General features: G+C 36.2%; 1 protein-coding gene across 2 annotated transcripts in view; it reads right to left on the bottom strand.

Annotated features, from left to right (window-relative positions):
- Positions 1-24,382, bottom strand: part of GRAMD1C (GRAM domain containing 1C) — a gene marked incomplete at both ends in the record, with an annotated part of 78,341 nt that overhangs the window by 5,831 nt on the left and 48,128 nt on the right. The window contains 9 exons of one of the 2 annotated variants that reach the window (XM_082654128.1): positions 511-568; positions 1,698-1,874; positions 3,222-3,325; positions 4,094-4,236; positions 5,676-5,794; positions 9,963-10,100; positions 16,471-16,630; positions 19,962-20,094; positions 22,493-22,611. In XM_082654128.1, the coding sequence (XP_082510254.1) occupies positions 511-568; positions 1,698-1,874; positions 3,222-3,325; positions 4,094-4,236; positions 5,676-5,794; positions 9,963-10,100; positions 16,471-16,630; positions 19,962-20,094; positions 22,493-22,611 (1,151 nt within the window). Of the gene's footprint in view, positions 1-510; positions 569-1,697; positions 1,875-3,221; positions 3,326-4,093; positions 4,237-5,675; positions 5,795-9,962; positions 10,101-16,470; positions 16,631-19,957; positions 20,095-22,492; positions 22,612-24,382 lie in introns of both variants that reach the window. The other variant, XM_082654129.1, reaches the window with a different exon arrangement.

Consider the following 24,382-nt stretch of genomic DNA (forward strand, 5'->3'; position numbering starts at 1 on the left):
GGCTTCCCTGGTGGCGCAGTGGTTGAGAGTCCGCCTGCCGATGCAGGGGACACGGGTTCGTGCCCCGATCCGGGAAGATCCCACATGCCGCGGAGCGGCTGGGCCCGTGAGCCATGGCCGCTGAGCCTGCGCGTCCAGAGCCTGTGCTCCGCAACGGGAGAGGCCACAACAGTGAGAGGCCCGCGTACCGCAAAAAAAAAAAAAAAAAAAATTCCCTTTAAATTTATGGTACTTCTCTAAAAATCTATGATGGTAGAAACAAATCAGATTTACTTTAAAAAACATTTACTGAACGTGTATTTGGTATTCCCTCGAATTTAACAGTTCTTCTGAAAATCATTCAAAAACTATCAGACTGAAGCATATAAAATTACTGTTTTTGTAGGCCAAAATTGGTCAAATTGTGATAATTTCTATATAACAATATACAAATACATTCAAATTCTTTTGGAAACCATTAAAAGATAAGTGAGGACACAAGCAAACTAAGCGTTCAACACAAATACTTACAAAATACTCATCACCACAATAAGGATGGTGTTATAGCTTTCAATTTCCTTTTTCTTTCCTGCAAATTACAAAAAAAGGCCGATTTAGAATCAGGATTGTTTAATTTCATTTGAAAAGTACTGGAAAAGAAGTTTTTTAAATTATTTGTAAAGACAAAGTGATTTACAGTGAATTCCCTGCACCCCTCTTCTGACTTTTGATATCCTGAGTATTAGTAAACAAATCTACAAAAAGAAACCCTGTTATCAGTTCTGCAAATTTGGCCTATATTACAGATTAATTTGTTCTAAAATTAAACAAGCAATTCAATATATCATGTATGATCTCTAGCTAAGTTCCATCTCTGCAAATAATATTTGAAATAGTTTTACGTATAATGCTTCCCTCCTTGAAAAAAAACTTTTTTAATCATCCTCACCTGTTCTCTGTTTCCCAAATTTTGTTGCCAAGTCCCCAAATTAAAGAGCTATTAAGTTGAAATGGTAGAAAAACATATTCACACTAAGATGTAAACCTTAGAAAAGGATCTGATAATGTAGAAGGATGAGAAGGTATGACAGCTTTATAGCACTGAGAGGGAGGGAACAACAGTTAGTAGGGGCAAGATGTCTTCAAAATTGAGAGTAGAGATAATCAAAGTCACCTTCTATCTCTGCAGTTTTGCTAGGCTGGCCCTGATAGTACATAAGGATTAAAAGCATACAAACATGGTAGTAGATTCAAGAGTAGAAATCAAATGTGTACAAATGCTAGGCAGGAAGTTAATGAGTGAAGCGTCCAGCAATAGGTTAAGAGTCGTGGGGACTGGTGACCTGGGGAGAGTGCACGCTCGGTCAAATGGGGCAGCTACTACTAAGCTCCAACCACCTGCTGCTACGAAGGGATGTGGGTCCAGGGCTGCCAGATCTGAGATTCTATATAAAAATGTCCAAGGTTTAAAATACCACGTGGGCCCAGTAAAATACTTCTACTAGCCACATGCCTGCCATTTTGTAACTGCTCCTTTATACTTATATATTGGTTTTCTTTAAGGAAACCAGAGTTCGACAAACATTATTGGAAAAGGAGAGGAGAAAGGGAGACCTCCTAACTGACATGTCTTATAAACAAGAGGCATATTTGGCTTCATATAAAATAAACTTATAAGGAAAAAAAACTTTCATCTCTGTTTACCAGGTAACAGCTACCTGTAATATCCCCTTTGGCATCTAAGCCCAGGTCTCCAGAAGAACGCTGAGAAGAAAGTTTAGGAGCTGTTTCTGCTGTTCTGTTGACTGTTCGCCTTCTCCTTCGTAGGCCACTAAGTTTTCCAGGGTCTTCAATGGGCTGATTTACCATAGATTCTTCCATTAACAAATCTGATTCTAAGAAGAAAAAAGTCTTTAGATAGTGGAGAAACCTTCTCAACTATAAGATACTGGGGGGTTGGTCACTGTTTTGTTCTCAGTTTGCTTTTTTTTAGACCTCGGTAACTTTCTTTAACTAGTACTCAGATTCTTATGGCCTAGATTCAAACTTTACTCTTAATGAAAAGTTTTGTATGATGATCCCATAATGAGGCTGCATTATTCTAGGAAGAATGAACTGTATTAATTAATGACAGGATCATCAGAGCAAATCTGCCATGTGCTATATTAAATATTAATGTAGAGATTTCAGTTATGGAAACAACCCACTTACACTGGATCATTAGAAAGATTTCCAAGATAGATTATAGTACTTGATTGTCAATCTCAAAGGAAGGGGAAGCATATAATAGTTCTAATTTACAATGAGGGTTTGCAAAAAAGGAAGCACTAGTAAAGAAAATCTGCCAACAACCTATCAATAAAAACCTCATTTTCCACATTTGTTTTAACCTTTCCCTTCACCAGATTTTTCAGTAGAAGTTCATTATCTAGTGGCCAAACTCATTTCTGAATTTCATTTTTCTAGTGATCCGGAGCTTAATAATCAAATAACCAAAGACAAGGAAACAAGGAAAATAAATAATCAACAAGCTGGATGATGAAGCCTTAAATTACCCTGAGTTGACTGGCCACCACCTTTCCTTTAACTAAAATTAATTATGCTCACATATGTATATATATATGTTTTTTCCTCATGTATATTTTAAAGAATATCCAAACAGAACAACTACATCACCTCCCCAGTCTAGTACCCACCTCCACCAAATCCACACATGTACGTGGTACCATTGCTAGGTAGGCCTGCGTAAACCCAGGAGAGCTGCATTGGTAAGGGAGATGTGGGCCTGAGGAGGCTCCAGACCTTCGTGGGTACAAGTGCATACTTGTGACCGGATTACCCAGTCCCTCACTGCAGTCAGCTTCCTTGGCTCCTTACAGAGGGAGGGAGTGTGACAGCTCCTAACTGTGTGATCTTGGACAAGTCACTTAACCTCTCTCTCTGTGTGTTTCAATGGAAAAAAAAATAACAGTACTTATATCTCACAGGGTTGTAAAAAACAAGTTGATATTTATAAAGCACACAGAACAACGTCTGGCATATCACAGGCATTATATAAGTGTTTGGTAGACCAATGAAAATGAGAAGTTTTGAAATTCCAAGTGGAGTAGTTGGAACCACTTCAGCAAGAGTCATTCCAACATCACCTACCAGTTCCTGCTATGAATCCAAACGAAGAATCCATCCATTCTGTTAATAAATGCCATTTTTACAAAAATAGATAAATCAAGAAATTTACAAACCAAGCTGTTTGAAATAGTCCGCCAAGGAACTCCAGGAATTCTTCTCAATTAAAGATTTGACAATGGCCCATGGTTGTTTTCTGTATTTCAAATCTGTTGAAACTCTAATAGATAAGGAAGAAAGAAGAATATTTAATTTACAAATTTTAATTATATTATTAACATTACAATTAGATGTAGGAATGAATTCAGCGGAAAGCCAAAAGGATTCAAAGTCATTAAGACTATTAAAAAAAAAATTGTTCACTGATAATGCATTCTTTAAAAAATTACTGGGCGCTGCTAAAATTTCATCAACTTGGCATTTTATTTCTTTCCTTTCTCTAACCCTGAATTTTCTTTACGTAAATAGCAATAAAGGCTCAAAATAAATTTTAAATTTCCTAAATGCCTCGTATAAAAAATCTCTAGTGGTCATACATTAGCTGCAAGTCACTACATTAGCTGAGACTAGGCCAGTTGTGTGATGGCCCAGCACCATCTTCAACACGCCAACATTTCTGGTCTCCCATCGCAACAGAGCTGTTTACCGCCCACCACGTGCTCCTCAAGTCTCCCAGTCCCCTTGCCATTAAACGGGGTCCTGCGAGCATTTCTGGTCACTGGACTGCGAGCACAGCTCTACAGCTCTCTCTTCCAGTGGCAAATGAAATGACACGTATTCTGGATTGTGCAGCCCCGGGAGGTCAAAGCCTTCATCAGCCTGGGTCCTTGAGTAAGGATCCCCGCCCCTCTGCGGATTGCCGGTGGACACGTAAAGCAAGAAATAAAGCTTTGTTGTGTAAGGCTACTACTAAGATTTTGGGATTGATACGTTTACCAGCACACAATGTAGCCTGTCCTGACTAAAACACTCATTTACAGCAGCTCACCTCAACCGGCATTTCTGCTTTGAAGATCGGATGATATAGTATCTGTTCAGAGTATAGAAGTAATCATGGTAGGGGACATCGTGTGCCAGCACTTCTGAATCTACCAAGTAAAATTGTGCTTCCCGACTTTCTTTATACAGTCTCTGCCAAAATAAGATTAAGTTTTTTTGCATGTACATGTTTAATACATCAAATTTCTTGCCAATATAGTGCCTATATACTCGAATTCCTTCTCACCAATTACAAAAAACATGAGAAGCCTATATACAGAGCCAGAAGGGCCACCATGTTGGCTGTGAGATCTATGAATTGAGACGGGACCTGCAGAAATAGTATTTGCTACCTCTCTGTCACTTCACTGTATAATTGTTTTTTTCCTTTCTTTGAGGCATGAGGAGGAGAAAGGAACTACATAATCTCTCGTGTGTGTTAGTAATTTATAAAGAATTGCAAATGTTCCTGGTAGGGAAACAATTCAAAATTCAATTGAACAAAGCCAGGACCCCACTCTAAAATTCATCAAAGTTTAACAAAACCACCCTTCACCAAAAACGTGAAGGAAGGAGACAACCAAACAAAACACTGCTTTCCCTAAACAGCATCAGAAGTGGTTGCTGGCCAAATCTTTCTCATTTTCACCTTACCGATTCTGCCCATCCTCTAAGGTTATCAAAGACCCTCCAATTCAAAATACAAAACTTCTCTTAAATGTTTGAAAATCTTTGGAAGAAAAATATTTAAGTCCTTTTGAACACTGACGGACAAAAACTATGATGGCACAACTAATTCAGATGTTAATAAATATTTTCTAACTTTGCAGAACAGTTATACTATATGTCAACAACAACTGGCCAAACATAAACCCCACTGTATGACAGTGACATGCTGGTCACACAGTAGACAGAGCATTAAATATCTTACAATCTCTTCCTCATATGTCACAGCAGCCATCTAGTTATTTGGCTCTAACCCTTGACATGATCCAGTAAATCAGATTCCAGTAGTGTCCTTTTAAAAACCATTTATTATGGAAAAGTTCAAACATATACAAGAGTAGAAATGAACATTATACAATAAACCCTCATAAGCTTATCAACCAGCTTCAACAATATTAACTCCTGCCCAGTCCTGTTTCATCTGTACCTCTCCCCATATTCCCTCCCTCTACTCCCATCCTCTGCCTGACTAGATTACTTTTAAACAACACCCTAGATACCAGCATAATTTCATCCAAAAATACATCAGTATATCTCTTTATAAATTCCTCAGTATATCCCTTTAAAAGATAAATATTCTCTTCTTTAAAATATAGCTACAATACCATTATTGCACATAAAAATGAACAATTCCTTAAATCTCAGAAATACCCTTTTACAGTTGGTTTGTCTGAATTAGGATTGAGTTAATTTGGTTGATATACCTCTTAAATCTCTTTTAACCTGTACACAGTTTCTCCTCTATTTTTTTCCTTGCCGTTTATTTGTTGAAACTGTCCTGTAAATTGGTGACTAGGACCTATGACAGGCATCTTCCCTCTTCCCCCATGCATGATTCTTTTGGAATACTGGCAGCATAGACATACCTGCTTTTCAGTGGCCGTGGTGCACTTTCCAGTTAGTGGATTATTAAGGACTATAGTGTAGGTCATGGTTCTCAGTTGGTCACCTCCAGGCTCTACATTCCAAGGGGTAGATACTATATCTAATCACAGCAAATATAAAAAGAGTTAGTTCTAGAAATTTGAGGGGTATGGCTTGGAATGGAATCAAAGAGGGAGTTTTTGGATTATTTCAATTTTTATTTTTGACCAATCCTAACTTCCTTATCACTGTGTTATTAGTTTAACATTAAACAAGAGTAAAATCACATGTTAGGCACTCTTCTTGTATGTGACATACGCCCCATCTCTGATCCATTTACTTCTAAGTTGTAGTCTATTAAAAAACTTTTTTCTTTTCTCTAGAAGATAAAATTAAAAGTCATTTCATCAGTAGGCTTCTTTTTAAAGTCCCCAGTACGTACAAAGAGAAGTAACGGTGCTGGCCTTATTAAACAGAGATAGAACACTTCAACATTTCCATCACTGAGGACAAGATCTTGAATTATGCAGCAATATGATCTGATCCCAACTTGTGGGGAAATCACGTCGATGAGAAATCATGTAGTGTTAATGGTTTATCTGCTGAGATCTTTAATCAAGGAGGGAGCAACGGAATATAAATAAACCATGTAACCTTTTCTATATGAAGAAAGCTATAGAATAATCTCTCTGCATTTATGGCAAGATCTTGGTCAAAATTCTCTTTTATTTACTTAGCAACAACACAGTGAGTAAAAATACACTCTGAACGGAAACGTATCTTTAGAACATAGCACCACACATTAACAAAGGTCCTTTAACAAGCGAAACACTAGGAAAATATAGGTAACAGCATCATGAACTCTATTCAAAGATCTGACTAAGCTGGCTAATGCTGTTGGCACAGTGGATTTAGGCAATTAGTATATCTGGCTGCTATTCATCAATGTCCTAAAACATAGGAGCATTTATCTAACCCACTACCCATCATCAAAGGATTGAAGCAAGGCTTTATGATATATCCAATTTTGCTCAACTTCTTTCATTTACTTAGGCCTAGAGATTTAATAAGGGATCCTGAAGCTGCCTTTTGCGTATCTAGAAAAATTGTGCAAGCAAATTAAAAAGGCAACATTACAAACCATGGGATCTACAATACAGAATTTGCTGTAAAAATGATTTATTCAGTTGTCCAAGAAAGAGATATAAAATTAATTATAAAATACTTTTCAAAAGATCATTTTAGTCATAGGTCAGCCTGTTTCAGAAAAATTATACAAATAGTCCATTGTTAATCAGCAACAGAATTTAAAGATATCATTGAATTCTGCCATTAAAACTGCACACCATTCAACAAAGCAACTATCAACAAAGATAAGGTGTCTCTTCCACTTGTATCTTCACCAATGTTGCCAACAAGCCTACTGAACATAATGTGCCAGAACATCGTCTACTTCAGAGACAGAGAGTAGAACAGTGGTCATCAGGAGTTGGGGAGAGGGGGAAGTGGACAGTTATTGTTTAATAGGTACAGAGTTTCAGTTTGGGAAGATGAAAAACTTCTAGAGATGGCTGCACAACAAAATGTGAATGTACTTAATGCCACGGAATTGTACTTAAAAACGGCTAAAACGGTAAATTTTATGTTATGTACATTTTACCACAAGAAAAAAGATTGGTGAATCTAGGTAATGGGTATAGGTTTTATTATACTATTCATGCAACTTTTCTGAAGGTTTACATGTTTTTCAAAATTAAAAAGTTGAATAAAAAGACTTAAAACTGAGCTTTGAATTACAAAAGTAGTGTCATACAATAGTAAACAAAGATTTAGAAGAATCCAATTTAGATAATTTTTATTGAAAATTATTAAGAATTACCATCATTTTTAATAATTTTAAATCATTATTAAAAAATAGATCCAGCAGTAGCCATTTTAATGCTGAAATTAGGTTAAATCCACAAATAACTGACCATACTAAACTTTCCCATTAAATTCTTGATATTTTTAGAAAGGAGACTTTGAGATCCATTCTCAAGAAACACAACTTTGATTACTAGGTAACAAGTTCAGAAGATAACATAATAGCGTGCAATCAGAAGCAGATTATCTCTTTTGGGGCAAACCTTCTGACTAATTCTAGGTCTAAAGGCAACATGCCTATCACTATTTACACTTGTGATTAGCCAGAAGCCTTTGCTCCCCAAAGCCATTTATAGCATCAGATAGCAAACACAGTCATCCATATTGAAGCTAGATATGATATCAGACACCAAATGCAGTTATGATTCAAAAAACAAACTTCATTTAGTACCAGCGTGGAATAACATGCTAGTTTCTTGTGGGCCTTTGCAGCCATAAAAATAGTGGTGCAGTATCAACAGGCATCATCTTAGAAAATTAAGAGAAATTATGTATCCTACTCTTCTGAAATAGCAAGTTCTCCAGGTAGACATGAATGGCAAAAAGATACAAAATAGATTCAAAACAGATATAATAAGTTAAATATAAGCTACTGAGTGAAAAGATTTATATCCCTCAGGTATTATACATTTTTAAAACTGGAAGAACTGGGGCTTCCCTGGTGGCTCAATGGTTAAGAATCCGCCTGCCAATGCAGGGTACACGGGTTCAAGCCCTGGTCCAGGAAGATCCCACATGCCACGGAGCAACTAAGCCCGTGCACCACAACTACTGAGCCTGCGCTCTAGAGCCAGTGCTCCGCGATAAGAAAAGCCACCGCAATGAGAAGCCCGCGCAACGCAACAAAGAGTAGCCCCCGCTCTCCGCAACTAGAGAAAGCCCACACACAGCAACGAAGACCCAATGCAGCCAAAAATAAATAAAATCAATAAGTTAAAAAAAAAAACTGGAAGAACTGAAAAAAGTAATGATTTTTAAAAACATGACATTCTTAATATAATCACAAGACTCAATAGCTATCAATTAGAAACTGCTTTGCTACTCTACTATAAATAATAAGGAAAAATTACTCTTTACAACTGAACCTATATCAATGATATAATCTATGAATATGTAATTATGTTTACATAAAAGTTTCAAATAAAGGAATAACATCTAATCGTTAATAAAATGGCTAAATTATAGACTATATTTAAATTGATTGTAGAATAACTTCCTCTTTGACTATGTCGAATGACTCAGCTTATATGGATCTCTGCCACTGCTGATTTCTAATTTTATATAGCAAGCTAAACCACATGCTCCCAAAGTTTCTAAAATATCTTGAAATATTTAGGATAAATTCAATTTCAAATTGACTATAAGCTTATTTGAGATGTTTACCAAAATAGAACCTTTAATACATAATCAATAAAATCTTTTTTATAACTAACTTCCTAACTGGATTTTTTTTTTTTTTGGTATTTTCATTAAGGTAGACCATAGACACTGCAATCTCAAATTTCCGTGAATTTGCACAGAGAAAACACACACGTGTACCACTACCCAGATCAAGACAGAGAACTTTATCAGCATCCCAGAAGCCCCCTCCCAGTCTTTACCCACCCAATTACCAACTGCAGTTAACTAGTATGCTGATTTTATGCCCATAAATAAGTTTTACCTGTTTTTTAACTTAATATAAAGAAATCACAGTATGTACTCTTTTGTGTCTGGCTTCTTTTGCTTAATACTACAGAATATCAGTAAGATTTACTCGTACTATTATAAGTAGCAGGGGTTTTTTTTCATTGCTATACAGTATTCTTTTGTGTGAACGTACACAGTCTGTTTATCCATTCTATTATTGGTGGATATTTGGGCTGTGTTTTGAGTTTGGGGGCCATTATAAATAATGCTGCTATGAACACTGCAGTACATGTCATTCAGAATACACATGTACCCATTTCTGAAGGTTATATATACCTAATAGTAGAATCGCGGCGTCAGCTTTAGTAGATACTGCCAAACCATTTAGCAAAGTGATTGCACCAATTTATACTCTACTAGAATCCAATTTTTCCACGGTAGAACCCTTTTAAAGGTGGTTCAACCCAACTAAACTGCTACATTAATAAATAAATGGAGTTTTAGTTCTCAAAGGGTCTGAACTTAATTGTAGGTAGGACCTGACTAATTGGACAATTATACTATTTACGTGTGATTTTAGCCAAAACACCTAAACACTAGTTTATACATCACCAAAATAAAATGGAAGCCTGTCTAAATTTTCCCCTTGACAACATAAATCAATTTACATAGGCTCAAGCCTCTAAGGATAATAAAATTCTCCCAAATTTATCATTAGATAAGAACACAAGACCAACCTATTATATTTCTAGAACTGGCAAATATCTGCATAAAGCGTGAACTGGTGAACAGCAATTCAAACATTCTCTCAGCACTGATATGAAAAACACGGTTGATATAAAGTCTTCCATGAAGATCTTTCTCAGGAATATTTTCTGGGGAAACAAAAAACATGGAACAAAGAGTGAAGAAATCAAGGAAAGGTAATCTCAAGGTTTTGTTTTGTTTGTTTTGGGCACAAAATGGTTTTTAAATGTGATTACAATGATCAGCACATTACAGGACACTATTAAAACTCTAAATTGGTATTATATACATATGTACTATGTATAACTATACATAATAGTATATAGTAATTAAACTATACATGATCAATAGTTCAGTCAAAACCCAAAAGACATAGAAATATTTAACTTGAATATCAAACTACCATAATATATCATTCAAAAGAATATTTCATGAATTTGTGTGTCATCCCTGTGGAGGGGCCATACTAATCTTCTCTGTATCATTCCAGTTTTAGTATATGTGCTGCCAAAGCGAGCACTCAAAAAAATATTTCAAGAGTGACAAGGGCAGTATCGAGACACATAGGGTGGTATCTACCACGGTGAATAGCAGGTCCCATTTCTGAATACGCAAACATTCGGTAATTACTAAGTCATGAATGACTCAAATATCTCTCTGCTGCAGTCACTAACTTACTAGCCTGAACAGTGTTTCAGATTTGACTTGAAGCTCACTCCCCCAAGACAAGTATCACTGTATCCACTACCTACTCTCAATACCACACATTAAAAGAAATCCTTCTGAAAAGTATTCTTCAAAGCTAAATAAAGCCCAATGGAATATTACATTTTTCTAAGAATTTGACAGCGATAATTATGTTGAAAACTCCTGGTAGCAAATGAAGAAGAAACATCTGCTCACCTCTCCTCATGTTCCCTGGAAACACTGCATAAAAGAGCCCAGGAATCTATGGTGCTTAGCATATGGCAGGTATTGTGCTAAGCACGTTACAAATATTCACTCATCTTATCCTCACAGCAATCCTGTGAGATAAGAGGTATTAACATCTTCATCTCCATCGTACAGAGGAGAAAACTGAGACACTGAGAGAATTGCTGAAACTCGCCGAAGCTCTGTGGCTAGTGAGTGACTGAATGGGAATTTTAATTCACCGTAGCTCCAGAGCACACAAACTAAACCTCTATTCTATAGTTCAAGGAGTTTAACTTAGAAGAATTAAAAGGAAATGAAAAAAAAAAGGGACATCTAGGAATAGGAGCCTGGTAGAATAAAGGAAATAGAATAAAGCAATCCAATGTGAAATTTTAATGATTTCAGGGCTGGGATTATTTATTATTTCAAGGATTATGCCTGTCAGTACAGAATGACAACTGTGACAAAAGCTCCCCACAGTTCACAAATCAAGCTCTAAGAATTATCTGTGTCAAGCATCTGTCCATGTTAAGCCATGAGAAGCAGTCACTTAAAGTAAAAGATAGTGGTTTAAGCATCAGAAAAACTCTTCTAGCTCTGCCTTCACCCCAGCTGTTGGTTTTTCTCCCTCATGAAATGGTTTGTGTCTCCCTATTTTGCTACAGGTGCAAAGAACTTAGGGACATCGGGTAGATACTGATTTACCTTCTCCCTGCAACAATACTATGTGTAGGCAAAAGCTATTCACTGCAATTTCAAGTAATGGCTACGTGGGCATAGAAATGAATCACTGAAACTAGGCAATTAACTAAGGTTCTGTGAGGCAACTTCCTAATTAGGCTTGAGAAATAGCTTTTTCTGACATAGAAGTAATACATGTTCATTGTAAAAATAATTCATGTATTCACAAAGAAACAAACAAGTACACGTGATTCTATTAATCCTGCTCGTCACCTTCACAGAACTTATCCCAACTTGTAATTATATTTTTATTGGCTTAGTGACTTGTGTATTGTCTCTCTCCTGCACTAGACTCTAAGTTCTATGTGGACAGGGATCATGTTGATTTCAAACACCTAAGTACATTACATGTCTGGCACACAGTAAGTGTTAAATAACTTTTTGAATGAATAAGTGACTATTGAAAACGCAAAAAATCTTAGGGTCTACTTTTATTTATAGGACTTTAAATTTGCAATCATATTTTTAAACTTTTTATTTTTTAAGAATTTTAGAGGTACAATTAACTAAACTAGGCTTTATTCCTATTTTTTCCAGTAATGTCCCTTTCTGTTCAAGAACCCAACCCAAAGTCCCATGTTGAATTTAGTTGTTATCTTCTTAGTCTCCTCCTATCTATGACAGTCCCTCACTTTTTCCTTGTTTTTCAGTGCCCTTATACATCTGAAAAGGACAGGTCAGGTATTATATAGAATGTCCCTCAATTAGGGTTCATCTGAGGTGGGTTTTTTTCATGATTAGACTGGGGTTTGGATTTTGGGGAAGAATACCACAGAGATGAAGTACCCTTCTCTTCAAACTCAGGGTGTACACATATCCGCATGACTTACGGTGATGTTAACCTTGATCACTTGGTGGTGTCTGGCAGGCTTCTCCACTTCAAAAGTATTATTTTCCTCTTTCCACATTCTATTTGTTAGAAATGAGTCACTAAGTTCCGCCCATACTCAAGGGGAGGAGAATTAAGCTCCACCTCCTGGAAGGGGGAGTATCTACATATATTATTTGGAACTCTGTAAGGAAGACTCGTGCTTGCTCCCCCATTTATATATTTATTCAATCATTGGTATCAGTATGGACTTATGAATAATTATTTTATACTTTAGGTTATAATGCAGTATTATCATTATTTATTTTGCTGCTCACTTTTTTTTTGTTTGGCCATTAGAAGCTCTTTCAGGTTGACTCCTATGTCCTTTCGACATGCCTCTTTTTTTCTTTTTCAAGCACTTCTTTATATTCTGGCACTACAAGATGTTCCAGGTTCATTTTGTATATTCCCCAACTGGGCCCTAGAAGCAGCCATTTCTCTAAGGAGTCCTGGAACTATAATTTTCCAAAAGTAAGTTTCCTGTTCACATTTAAGAAGGACATAAATTACACTTATATAAATATTTCAACACAATATCTTCATATTTCATTTAAACTCCATTATTCGATAAAATGTTCTATATCATGACTGATAAAACATAATCTGTGGTATTGCTGCTGGAAATTAACAATAATACTTTTTGTATGTAAATGTGTTTGAGGAAGTAATGATATGAAATAAACTATTTCCACCTGGGATTATTTTTTTTAATATTTATTTATTTGGCTGTGCCGGGTCTTAGTTGCGGCATGTGGAATCTTGGTTGCGACGTGCACGATCTTTAGTTGCGGCATGCATGCGGGATCAAGTTCCTTGACCAGGGATCGAACCCGGACCCCGGCAGTGTGAGCGTGGAGTCTTAACCGCTGGACCACCAAGGAAGTCCCTGGGATTATTTATTTATTAAATTCATGGTACTTTAAAGCTTCCTACCTAAATAACATCACCAATAATATTGCTGGAAATTTATTAAGCTAGCAGGTGGCATTTTAAATGGGGAAAGGAACACTGCTCAACTTAGTAGCAGGTTACTATTTCCAATAAAGAAGAAATACTATTTCAAGCATATAAGTTTGAAAGTGGCCAGTGGAAATCGTGGGAAAATTGAGACATAAGTATGAAAAGGACCTGGACATGAATAAAACTTAAACCAGATGTTGACAGTATTTTGAGGATGTGTGAAAAATGTATTAGGTAGGTATGCAAGAAAATTAGGTAATTTGGAGTTTAACTGAGTAACTAAGGACACACAATTTTTTTTATCTTCCATTTTCTAAAAATGGGTGATTAGGGCTCACATGCAATACAGAAACTACAACACTATTATTCTTTGTTTATTTCTAGATAAAGACACAGCTTATGTGAGTTTTAATGTTACCCTTTAATCATTAATGTTAATTTTATAGGAACTCAATAAAGAAAGTAAGGCATTTTTTTTAAAGGACCATTCTTATAAAAGAGCAGGTGAGAAAGAAGGGGGGAAAAAAAAAATCCCCGTTTTGCTGTCACTTACGTGTCTGGCCACTGGGTGCCAGAGTAGATCTTCCTACAGTTAGAGGTTCAAGCAGGCAGGGGATAACTAATTCACAGGGCTGCGTACCCAAGCATGAATGGTAAAGACACCAAGAGAGTCTAGTCATTCCTGGTGCTTGACCCTTTAATAAAAAAAACTTCCTGTCAACTATCTTTTCAAAAGAACACATCAACTGTCTTCTTAATGCATTCTATGATATTTTAGGGACTTGTTTATTTTTATTTACATTTTTAAGAGCGTGGGTTTAGTTTTCATCAGAGATGCTTCAGTGTTTCCAAACCAAGGTTGAATCTGATTTGGATTTGGTTTTCAAGGATTTGGTCTTGGTTTTGTTTTGGATTTGGATTTGATCTTAGATTTGGACGTGATTTGGATTTGATTTCGATTTGCCTTGGATCTAGTTTTAGTCTTCATGGATTTAGTAAACAGCCTTCAGGGGTTCCCAAACCAGGTCTAAGCCGAACAGTAAGTGGACTAGCAAATACAATCATGCCAGACAGATCCAAACCACTACAACATCCCCATCACCAATATTCTGGCAGGAATATTAATATAACATGCTGGTACAAAAGCAGGTATAGCAAAACTCCACTGGCATTACTCCGTTCTTGAAATTTGAAAGTAGTCACTACCCTAGAACTTTCCCATTGTCTCCTCACTTCACTGACTTCAGTGTCAATAATCTTAGAGCTAAAAAGAAAAAAATTCCTTGAAATGCCCATTTGATAAGCATGACAAGCCCTAGGTTATTGGTTCTAACTTAAGAGAAAGTAAAGAGAATATGATTTGCTATAAAGTTTCCCTTAAGCAACTGCTTTTTATTTTTATTATATTCTCTACTTTTGAATCTCTCTCTCTTTCTCTTTTTTTTTTTTTGTGGTTAAGGAAAGTAGTAAAATTATAGTGTTACACCATGAAGATTTTTATTATGATTTTTTTAAACTCAAATGGTATTAAAGACTCGAATGTAAGACCTGAAACCATAAAACTTCTAGAAGAAAACATAAGCAGTATATTCTTTGACAGCTTTCTTAGCAGTATTTTTTTGTGTATATCACCTCTGGCAAGATAAATAAAAGCAAAACTAAATAAATGGGACTAGATCAAACTAAAAAGCTTTTGCACAGTGAAAGAAACTATAATCTAAATGAAAAGGCTGACTAGAATGGGAGATGACATTTGCAAACAATATATCTGATAAGGGGTTAACATCCAAAATATACAAAGAACTCATACAACTCAACAACTGAAAACCACCTGATTAAAAAATGAAATGAGTAGAGGACCTGAATAGACATTTTTGCAAAGAAGACATACAGATGGCCAACTGGCACATGAAAAGATGCTCAACATCACTAATCATCAGGGAAATGCAAACCAAAACTACAATGAGGTACCACCCCACACCTGTCAGAATGGCTGTCATCAAAAAGACAGCAAATGACAAGTACTGGGGAGGATGTGGAGAAAAGGGAACCCTTGTGCACTGTTGGTGGGAATGTAAACTGGTGCAGTTACTATGGAAAATAGTATGTAGGTTCCTCAAAAAATTAAAAATAGAACTACCATACAACCCAGCAATTCCACTCCTGGGTATTTATCTGAAGAAAACGAACACACTAATTCAATAAGATATATGCACCCCACTATGTTCACTGTAGCATTATTTACAGTAGCCAAGATATGGAAGCAACCTAAGTGCCCATCAACAGATAAATGGATAAAGAAGGTAAATGGATAAATGGATAAAGAAGGTGTGGTGTGTGTGGGTGTGTGTGTGGGTGTGTGTGTGTGTGTACACACACACACATATATATATATACACACACACACACACACACACACAATGGAATATTACTCAACCATAAAAAAAGAACGAAATCTTGCCGTTTTTGACATAGATGGACCTAGAGCGTATTATGCTTAGTGAAATAAGTCAGACAAAGACACATACTGTACGCTTTCACTTATATGTGGAACCTAAAAAAACAAAACAATGAACAAACATAACAGAAACAGAGTCATAGATACAGAGAACAAACAAGTGGTTGCCAGAGGGGAAGGAGGTTGGAGGAGGAGAAAAACAAGTGAGGGAGATTAGAAGCACAACATCCAGTTACAAATGAGTCATGGATAAAAAGAAAAAAATTGCTTTTCCCTTGCTACTGCTTCATCTCCCCCATCTTAAGGCTTGGGACATTAAAAGCTAAACGTGATGAAGATTTTCAAATTCCAGGCTTCTGAAAAGTGGAGAGAGGTTAGATTTAGCAGCCCCTTTCCTCTATTTCTTATTAACTTCCATCCTTTTTTGGTTCATTATAGAGTGAGACTGTATCTACTGCAAAAAACAAATGCTCAATTTGCACACATCTAATATAAAAGTAAACATTAAAAGACGTAACTGAAATTTTACTAAAATTTATAAGAAATTCTTTACCTTCATCAACAGAATCTGAAGTACTGCTTTTGTCCAAAGAAAGATATTCATTTTTATTCAAGTCCAGTGATTTTGATGACAGTCTACTTAACCTCTTTTCTGAAGTTAGTGAAGGACTTTTGATCTGTTTCTCACTTTGGGGTTCCTCTTTCCCTAACCCCTAAAAAGCAAACAATGAGATCTTTAATAATGAAGACACTTTGAAATATTGCTTCTTGAAAAAATTATTATGTTTGTATCACATTTCCAATTCAGTCCAAAAAATATTGGTAGATAACACAGACTATCCTAAAGTCATCTTCTTATACATTAATGAACAATAAATTTATGAAGAACATCACAAAAAAAGAACTCACAGACAATTAACAACATGTGAATCACTTAGGTCGAAGAGAAAGGGGACAAAGGACAAAAATAATAGAACAGTCAGTTCTTTGGGGTGTGAAAAGGAAAGGAGTCAAACCCAGTTAGTTTCCCCAGACAATACCTGCCCCATCACCTCAAGGAAGAGAACTCACCCATCTCTTAAGACCAGTAACTAAAGGGGAAAGGGAAAGAAAAAAGAGAGATAAAAGTCACATAAGAGTACAGTGAAGGAGAAAAGATTAAAAGAGAAAATTAATTTCACAGCAAACCCATAAGAACAGAGTTGGCTTTGCTGTTAAGGGACTAAGGAATTGGGCATTAAAATATATTCAATATATACTGCTATCCATACTTTCTGGGAATGGCTTAAAAAAGATATGTCATTTCTATAATAAATTTAATATTAGGCATTAAAGTATGAATGCTACTGCTATGTTGGTAGTATTCAAGTAGAACAGTATTATAATTAGGCTTAATAGAACAGTGTGATAAATATAAACTACACAGCAATGTACTTTCTTGCATTGTCTGTGGATAAGCAGATGAAAGACAGCAAAAGTGTATCTATAACTTCCTGCCCCATGAGATCCTTGAGCAGCACTTAACAACAGAAGCAGCTCCAGGGAGGAGACCAGTTTCCATTGGCCGCTCAGAAAGCAGAATAACAACTGGGCCCCAGGACTCAATTTATTAAAGGATTATACTATCCTAGTCGAGGATTGATTTTTCAATCAGAGAGTATTGTTAAAATCAAGACTTGATTTATTTTGGAGTTCCACACTACGAAGCAACAGGTTTATTAGCTGACCCAGGGTCTCTTTAGATGCTAAGTAGAGTAACTTTCCACACATATTACTCCTGTTGTTTCTAATTGAGATATAGTTCCTATGATAAAGAACATGGACAGATACTTATAGGAAAAGTAACAGTCCCTATCTTCGAATGGTTAGCATCTGGACAATTTTTATTTCTTTGTATATTTTTCTATATTTCCTGATTTTTTACAAAGAGTATTAAGTTTATAACTTAAGAAAAACCTATTTTATTCTTGGAAAAAATGTTATTTCTAACTTTTTGTTATTTCCAACTTTGTTGGAAGTAAAAATGAAACAAATTAAGTGACATATGATATTCATGATATCTGAGAATCTCACTTTACTGCTCTTGAGTGCAAAAGGAAAAAAAGGACCAAACTTCTAAATTACTTGTATTCCATAACCTGAAAACATCTATACTAAACATCAATGAATATATAATCAATCTTAAAACATTAAATTATTCCTTTACATTCCATTCCCTTTCCTTAGAGAACATATGACTTCCTTTAGGGACAAAACTAGAAGCAAGGACCAATAGGTTAACTGTCCCAAGAGCAGGTACAGAAGACATTGTCTGAGAACCCAGTCCTCAAAGTCAGACTTTTGTAAAAGGAGGAGGGGACTGTAAGAGATCCCCTGTCCTGTTACCACCCCAAAATTGAGTGGTTTGGTCTTCTCAGTGAGAACGTACAAGGGGATTAGCATTCAGAATCACCTCCCTTACACCAGCAGTGAGTTCCTAAGGGTCTCTTGATGAATAAGTTTTACATGAAATCCACAACACAAAATCAGACTGAGATAGGTGCGTGATAATTGCCTGAGACAAGTTTATAACTTGGTGGCCTTTTACATAAATATATTCTGTTTCAACGTTTCCCCAACATTTATTCACAGCAGATGCTGGGAGCTCGAGAGAAGGGAGAAAAAGTCCACTGCTGGCCACACACAGATTCACCTTCAATCATAATAGCTTATGGTTATTGAATACTTAATATGTGCTAGGGACTGTTCAATGCATTTTCATATATATTAATTCATTTAGTCCTTATTAAAAAACGCTGTGGGGTAAGTGTCCTCATCTTATAGTTGAGAAAACAAAAGCATAGAAAGGTTAAGGAATTAAGTTTATTTATTTAAGGTCATACAGTTAGCAAGTGGCAGAGGTAGGATTTGAAGCCAATGCTCTGATCTAAAACAAGAAATTCAGCATTGGCCCCAAACTTGCATCCCCAATCAGAAGAACAAAAGTTGTACACTCTTAGCACTCAGAATGTGGCCTAAGTGCCATTCTTCATTAAAACTATGGCTCATCAGAAAAAATGGCTGATACTAAGTCTGGGACAGAAAGTATACAAACAAAATGTGCCTAGGACACATTATTGTACCAGAAAGAAAGGAAGTCATCAAAGATTATTGATTATTTCAAAAGGACAAAGGAGCCAACCTGAAGGGGCTCCCATTGGCAGAGGGGACAAACTGAGTATAAAAAAGTAGTAACAGGGCTTCCCTGGTGGCGCAGTGGTTGAGAGTCCGCCTGCCGATGCAGGGGACGCGGGTTCGTGCCCCGGTCCGGGAAGATCCCACATGCCGCGGAGCGGCTGGGCCCGTGAGCCATGGCCACTGAGCCTGCACGTCCGGAGCCTGTGCTCCGCAACGGGAGAGGCCACAACAATGAGGGGCCCACGTACCAAAAAAAAAAAAAAAAAAAAAAGTAGTAATAATAATGACTTCAAGTGACAGAAACTCACTGAAATTAAAAATAATTGAAGGGCTTATAATAATACTTGAAAAAATAAAGAAAGAAACTAACTAACTATGAAGCCCAGTAATTAACTGGATGTGCCTGCTTTAGTAATCAGCTTAACAAGCATCTATTGTTATTCAAGCATGGTGCTCAGAGTTCTCCTCTTCCCTTCAAAACAGATTCTTTCCACTACGCACACTACCTACTACGGGAAAAATTCTGCTAACTATGAATTTCTCCACCTTATTATATTTTTAATGATGTCTATCCCCCTTACAGACTGATGCTCAGGGAGCTGCCTGGTAACTCTGCACCATATCCAGCTCTGAACAGAACCACATATTATTCCCATACAACCTCTGCAACTTACAGGCTTAAAACTCTTGTCCTAAAATACAAGAGCAGCCTGACATCTTAAGTTTTTAAACATTTTGTATATTGTATTTTTATTTTCTCTTCCATTGTGATGAACACATGGCAGTATCAGACAGATTTTAAAAGGTCCATTGTGATGAACACATGGCAGTATCAGACAGATTTTAAAAGGGATATCATATACTAACCCCTTTTTGTGGATTTCTATCAATTGGCTCTGTTTCTGAAACCCGACTAATTGATTCACGGGTAAAACTGATTGGCTTGGATAATTTCTCATCTCTCTCCCCAAAGTCATCCAAGCTGCTTCTTCTTGGACTTCTGTAAGAAACACATCATAGAAACATAAACAAGGTCACTTCCGCACAAACAGCTGATTCAGTCTCCTCACTGAGGTCCTTTTCTATTATAAAGCATTTGGACAACAAATTTTTTTTTTGTAATGTAACAAATAAGCTTCTACTTATAACAAAGCTATCTTCTTAAATCACGTGCAAATTGACTTCACTGCTGAAAATAAAATATGCTCATATAAGATTTTATAAACTTCAGAAACCATTAAGAAATTAATCAAGTACAAGTGGTCATAACAGCAACTAATAAAATGAACGTTGCTTATTTAAATTGCAGTTGCGGACAATGAAGAAGCTTCGAAAGGTGCAGGGTAGGTGTTTGAGTTGGATGCCAGGCAACACCGGAAGGCAGTTCTAGATCTCGCCTCTTTCCTTCAGATTCAGTACCAGCTGAGATGGCACATCACTCCAGGAAGGGGAAGCTCCTGATGTCTGAGCACAGAGCCCATCCATCAAACCATGCCTCCCTTCTTGTTCTTCTCGTTCCTGAGAACAGGAATTCCTAAAGTTAAAGGAAAAGCTTTCAAATGGTCATAGGAACAAGATTACAATAAATGTCTTGGGACCTTCTTTTCCTCTTTCAGGGAGTGGGGGGAAAAACAGGAAAGTGTATTAAATATAAAAGCAGCACAATGGATCTAATTTCCAGACCTCAACTTTATTGAGCAATTAGCATTTCCATGTAATCATTGCTATGTTTAGACTTAAAGCTCTCCTAAAATAAACTGGCTGCCTGACATGTGAATCCATATTATCCTGACAAAGAGACAGAAAAGCTAAAAAAAGCCTATTCTACTCCACCCAAATAATACTTAGGTCTACTACTCAGTTACTCCTGGCCGGGCAGAATAGCAGGACTCTGAGGGAACCAAACAAGGAAAACGGCTCCTGGAGACAAGACCACCAGCTGAGTGTCTGTACTTGAGGATTTTAAGGATGGAGGTGGATTGTGGAGAAATGAAGAAAAAAAGAGGAAGGAGAGTGAAGGAAAGATTGAAAGTGAAAAGAAAGAAGATGGAAGAGCTGAGGAAATACAGGTGTGAGGTAGATATGCTTCTCTCAGAGATTGGAAGAATGAGAAAAAGAGCAGAAGAGGGAATGAGGATCCAGGGAAGTCCCAAGCCTAGTAAACTTTACAAGGAGAGTAGTCCAATGGAAATTTTTAACTTTACAGAAAACTAATAAAATATACACGTGTAACCATGTAAAAAAGACCATAAAATATTAATGCTGAGCTGACACAATATAAATAGGATCAGTATAACTAGAAGACTTATCTAGATAGAATAAAATCTTCGTACACACATGAGACTTTGAAAGATTTCCACCTTAAGACTTATTTACTACAGAATTTTTAAATAAATAATTTACCTAATTTTTTATTAAGGTATAATTCATATATCATAAAGTTCACCCCGTTTAGTGTACAATACAGTGATTTACAGAGTTGTGCAGTCATCACCACTATTTAATTTTAGAACATTTTTATCACCCCAAAAGAAGCCCTGTGCCCATCAGCAGTTGCACTCCCCACACTCCCTTTCTCCCAGTCCCTGGCAACTGCTCATCTACTTTCTATCTCTATGGAGTTACTGATTCTGGACTCTATTTCGTATAAATAGAATCATACGATATGTGGTCTTTTGTGACTGGCTCCTTTGACTTAGCATAATGTTTGCTCTAGAATTTTCATGTATTATCCTTAGTTGTTTTTATTGCTCTGACCTCAATCACCACTAGACAAAAAGCACTTTTATTTGTACAGGTTAATAATAATGTCCACTCTTCCAAGTGAATTCCCATCAGTCAAAAATAATCTCTCTCCACTCTGAATTTTTCCCACATTATCTATTGCTCTTTTTGGCCCTTATCATTTCCAACCCTGTATTATAATTATTTGCATTCCCTGTAGCGTTATAAGCTCCTTTCATTAATGCATTCAATATTTATTGAGTGCCAATTACATGTCAAGTACTACGCTAGGGTATCCTTGAGGAAAAGTCATATTATCTTTCTATCCCTTAAAATATCTTCCAGCTAATTTTCTTTATTGTTATCTATAGGTGCAGAGATTTCACTAGGTACTTCTCCATATCCTTAATAAAAAGGTTTACTAACCCCATGCTTTAAGCAAATCCTAGGTGACACAGTTACAAAGTGAACATTTCCTCATCTGACCTGTATTTGCTTACCAATTTAGCAAACTATTCACTGGCCTCACCTTTCACTCATTCCACTACAGAGAAGCAAGAGGCAAATTTCACTGGATGGTAAATAAATAGAAAGCCTGATTTAGTAAAGTCTAAAATAATTCTGCTTTGATTAATGAGGAATAAATCTTGACATTTCAAGACACTTTGCAGTACCTTGGCTGCACATTATCCTCAATCGACAGGGACAAGTTCTCCATCTCTTCAGCATTTAAGCCTAGCTCAGTGCCATAGTTCTGCTGGAGCAGCTGCCAGACTTCCTGTCTGGTCAAGCTCTAGAATGACAGAAAGATTACCCTGACTATTGGAAAACAGAACATAGTATACAACACAGTGATTCAAAACATGAATTCTGAAGGCAAAATGACCTGTTATGCAGTGACTAGTGTATGGTTTTGTTAGTTATTTCACCTTTCTAGATATCAGTTTTCTGTATCTATAAAAAGTGGGTTAACAAAACGTATCCGACATAGTTGATACTGGGAATAGGTAGATGATGATTTTAAAGTGTGTAACATAATAACTACTGTCAATGGGTGTAAGACATTTAAAACCCTCTTTTTATAAAATAATTTGTTCATCCTTTCTGGCAATTACTAATCTGTGATTTAAATTCTGCAATCCAACCAGTCTACCAGGATGACCGGATCACCATTCAGAATACCAAATGTCAGTTCAGAATCCCTCCCCTTAATTCATAATGTATCTGAATATTTTAACTATATTTGAAACCTCACATATCAGTACATTTTAAATTATATTTTCCTAAAATATAAAATGCAAGAGTCTGGAATTCAGAATATTTCTGTTTTTATTTTTATTTATTTTTAATAAAGTCCAGCTTGTTCTTTCTTCGTAGGTATCATATCAGTGTTAAATAATCTAATATAAAAAATGCATGTGTTACAAAGAAAAACAAAAACGATAGTAGTATGACAACTAACAGTCTGATTTTTAGAAACATTATGGATGGTTAATTACATAATTAAGCAAGGTAGAGGGAGGCAGCATAACACTTGAAGCAACTGTTGGCAAGATTCTTTACATCTCTTTCATTCAACAGATATTTATTTAGAACCTACCACATGTGTATCACTGCACTAGATGCTAAAACGGATAAAAATGATGTCCTACTTGCTGTCAAACAACTATAATTTAGTTGAAGAAACACTGCAAACTTTTAAGTAAAAGTTAAATATGACAAGCTATATCATTATTATGTACTAAACAACTGGTAGAATCAACATGATATAGAAATCTAAAGGAAAGAAATATTACTGCGGTTTAGGGTGATCAGATAAGGCTTCACATCGCAGAAGGGTCTTCAGCTAAGCTGAAGGAAGGACATAAATAGAGGAAATGGAGAAATAAAAAAATTTGGGAGAGGGAAGCTACATAAAAATATAGAATAAAATACATGAAAAACATAAGCAATATTTGTTTTGAAGTCAGTTATCAATTTATCAGACTAATCAGAGTAAAAATTTTAAGTGGGTAAATAGTAGCGATAAATATAGGGAAATTTCATGGGGCAAAAACATACAGACACCTTGAATGCCTCGCAGATATTCCCAATGACAAATACCACATTTCCTTTTTTCTTTTTCCCCGTTTCTCCTCTCGGTCTAGTAGCTATGGTATCTTTGTTTGTTACATTATACTAGATGACCTTCATTACATTTCATGGACACTCAAAGATATTAAGAACAGAATTTCTGCACTTTAGACTGCTAGTTCCCAGATGACTAAGATTCCATAAGAGCAGTTGTTGAAACTTCAGATGTTACTATCAGTATTTCAAAAAGTCAAAAATATCCAAACAGTTACCTACAATAAAGTTTTTCAAGCTAGGTAAAATGTAAGGCCTCTTCGTTCGGAGCTGAATTATATTAACCTAGAGTGGTTATCTCAGGCTGATAAGAAACTCTCGTTGGAAATAATGTATCCCTAATAAATGATAATGTTCTAACATTTTATTATTTAATATACACCACTTATTTGGTTGACAAAAAGTCTTTTGAAGCATAGTGTCCACAGAAGAAAAAA

Source organism: Grampus griseus (genome assembly GCF_964374135.1).
Source record: "Grampus griseus genome assembly, chromosome: 5".
NCBI lineage: Eukaryota > Metazoa > Chordata > Mammalia > Artiodactyla > Delphinidae > Grampus > Grampus griseus.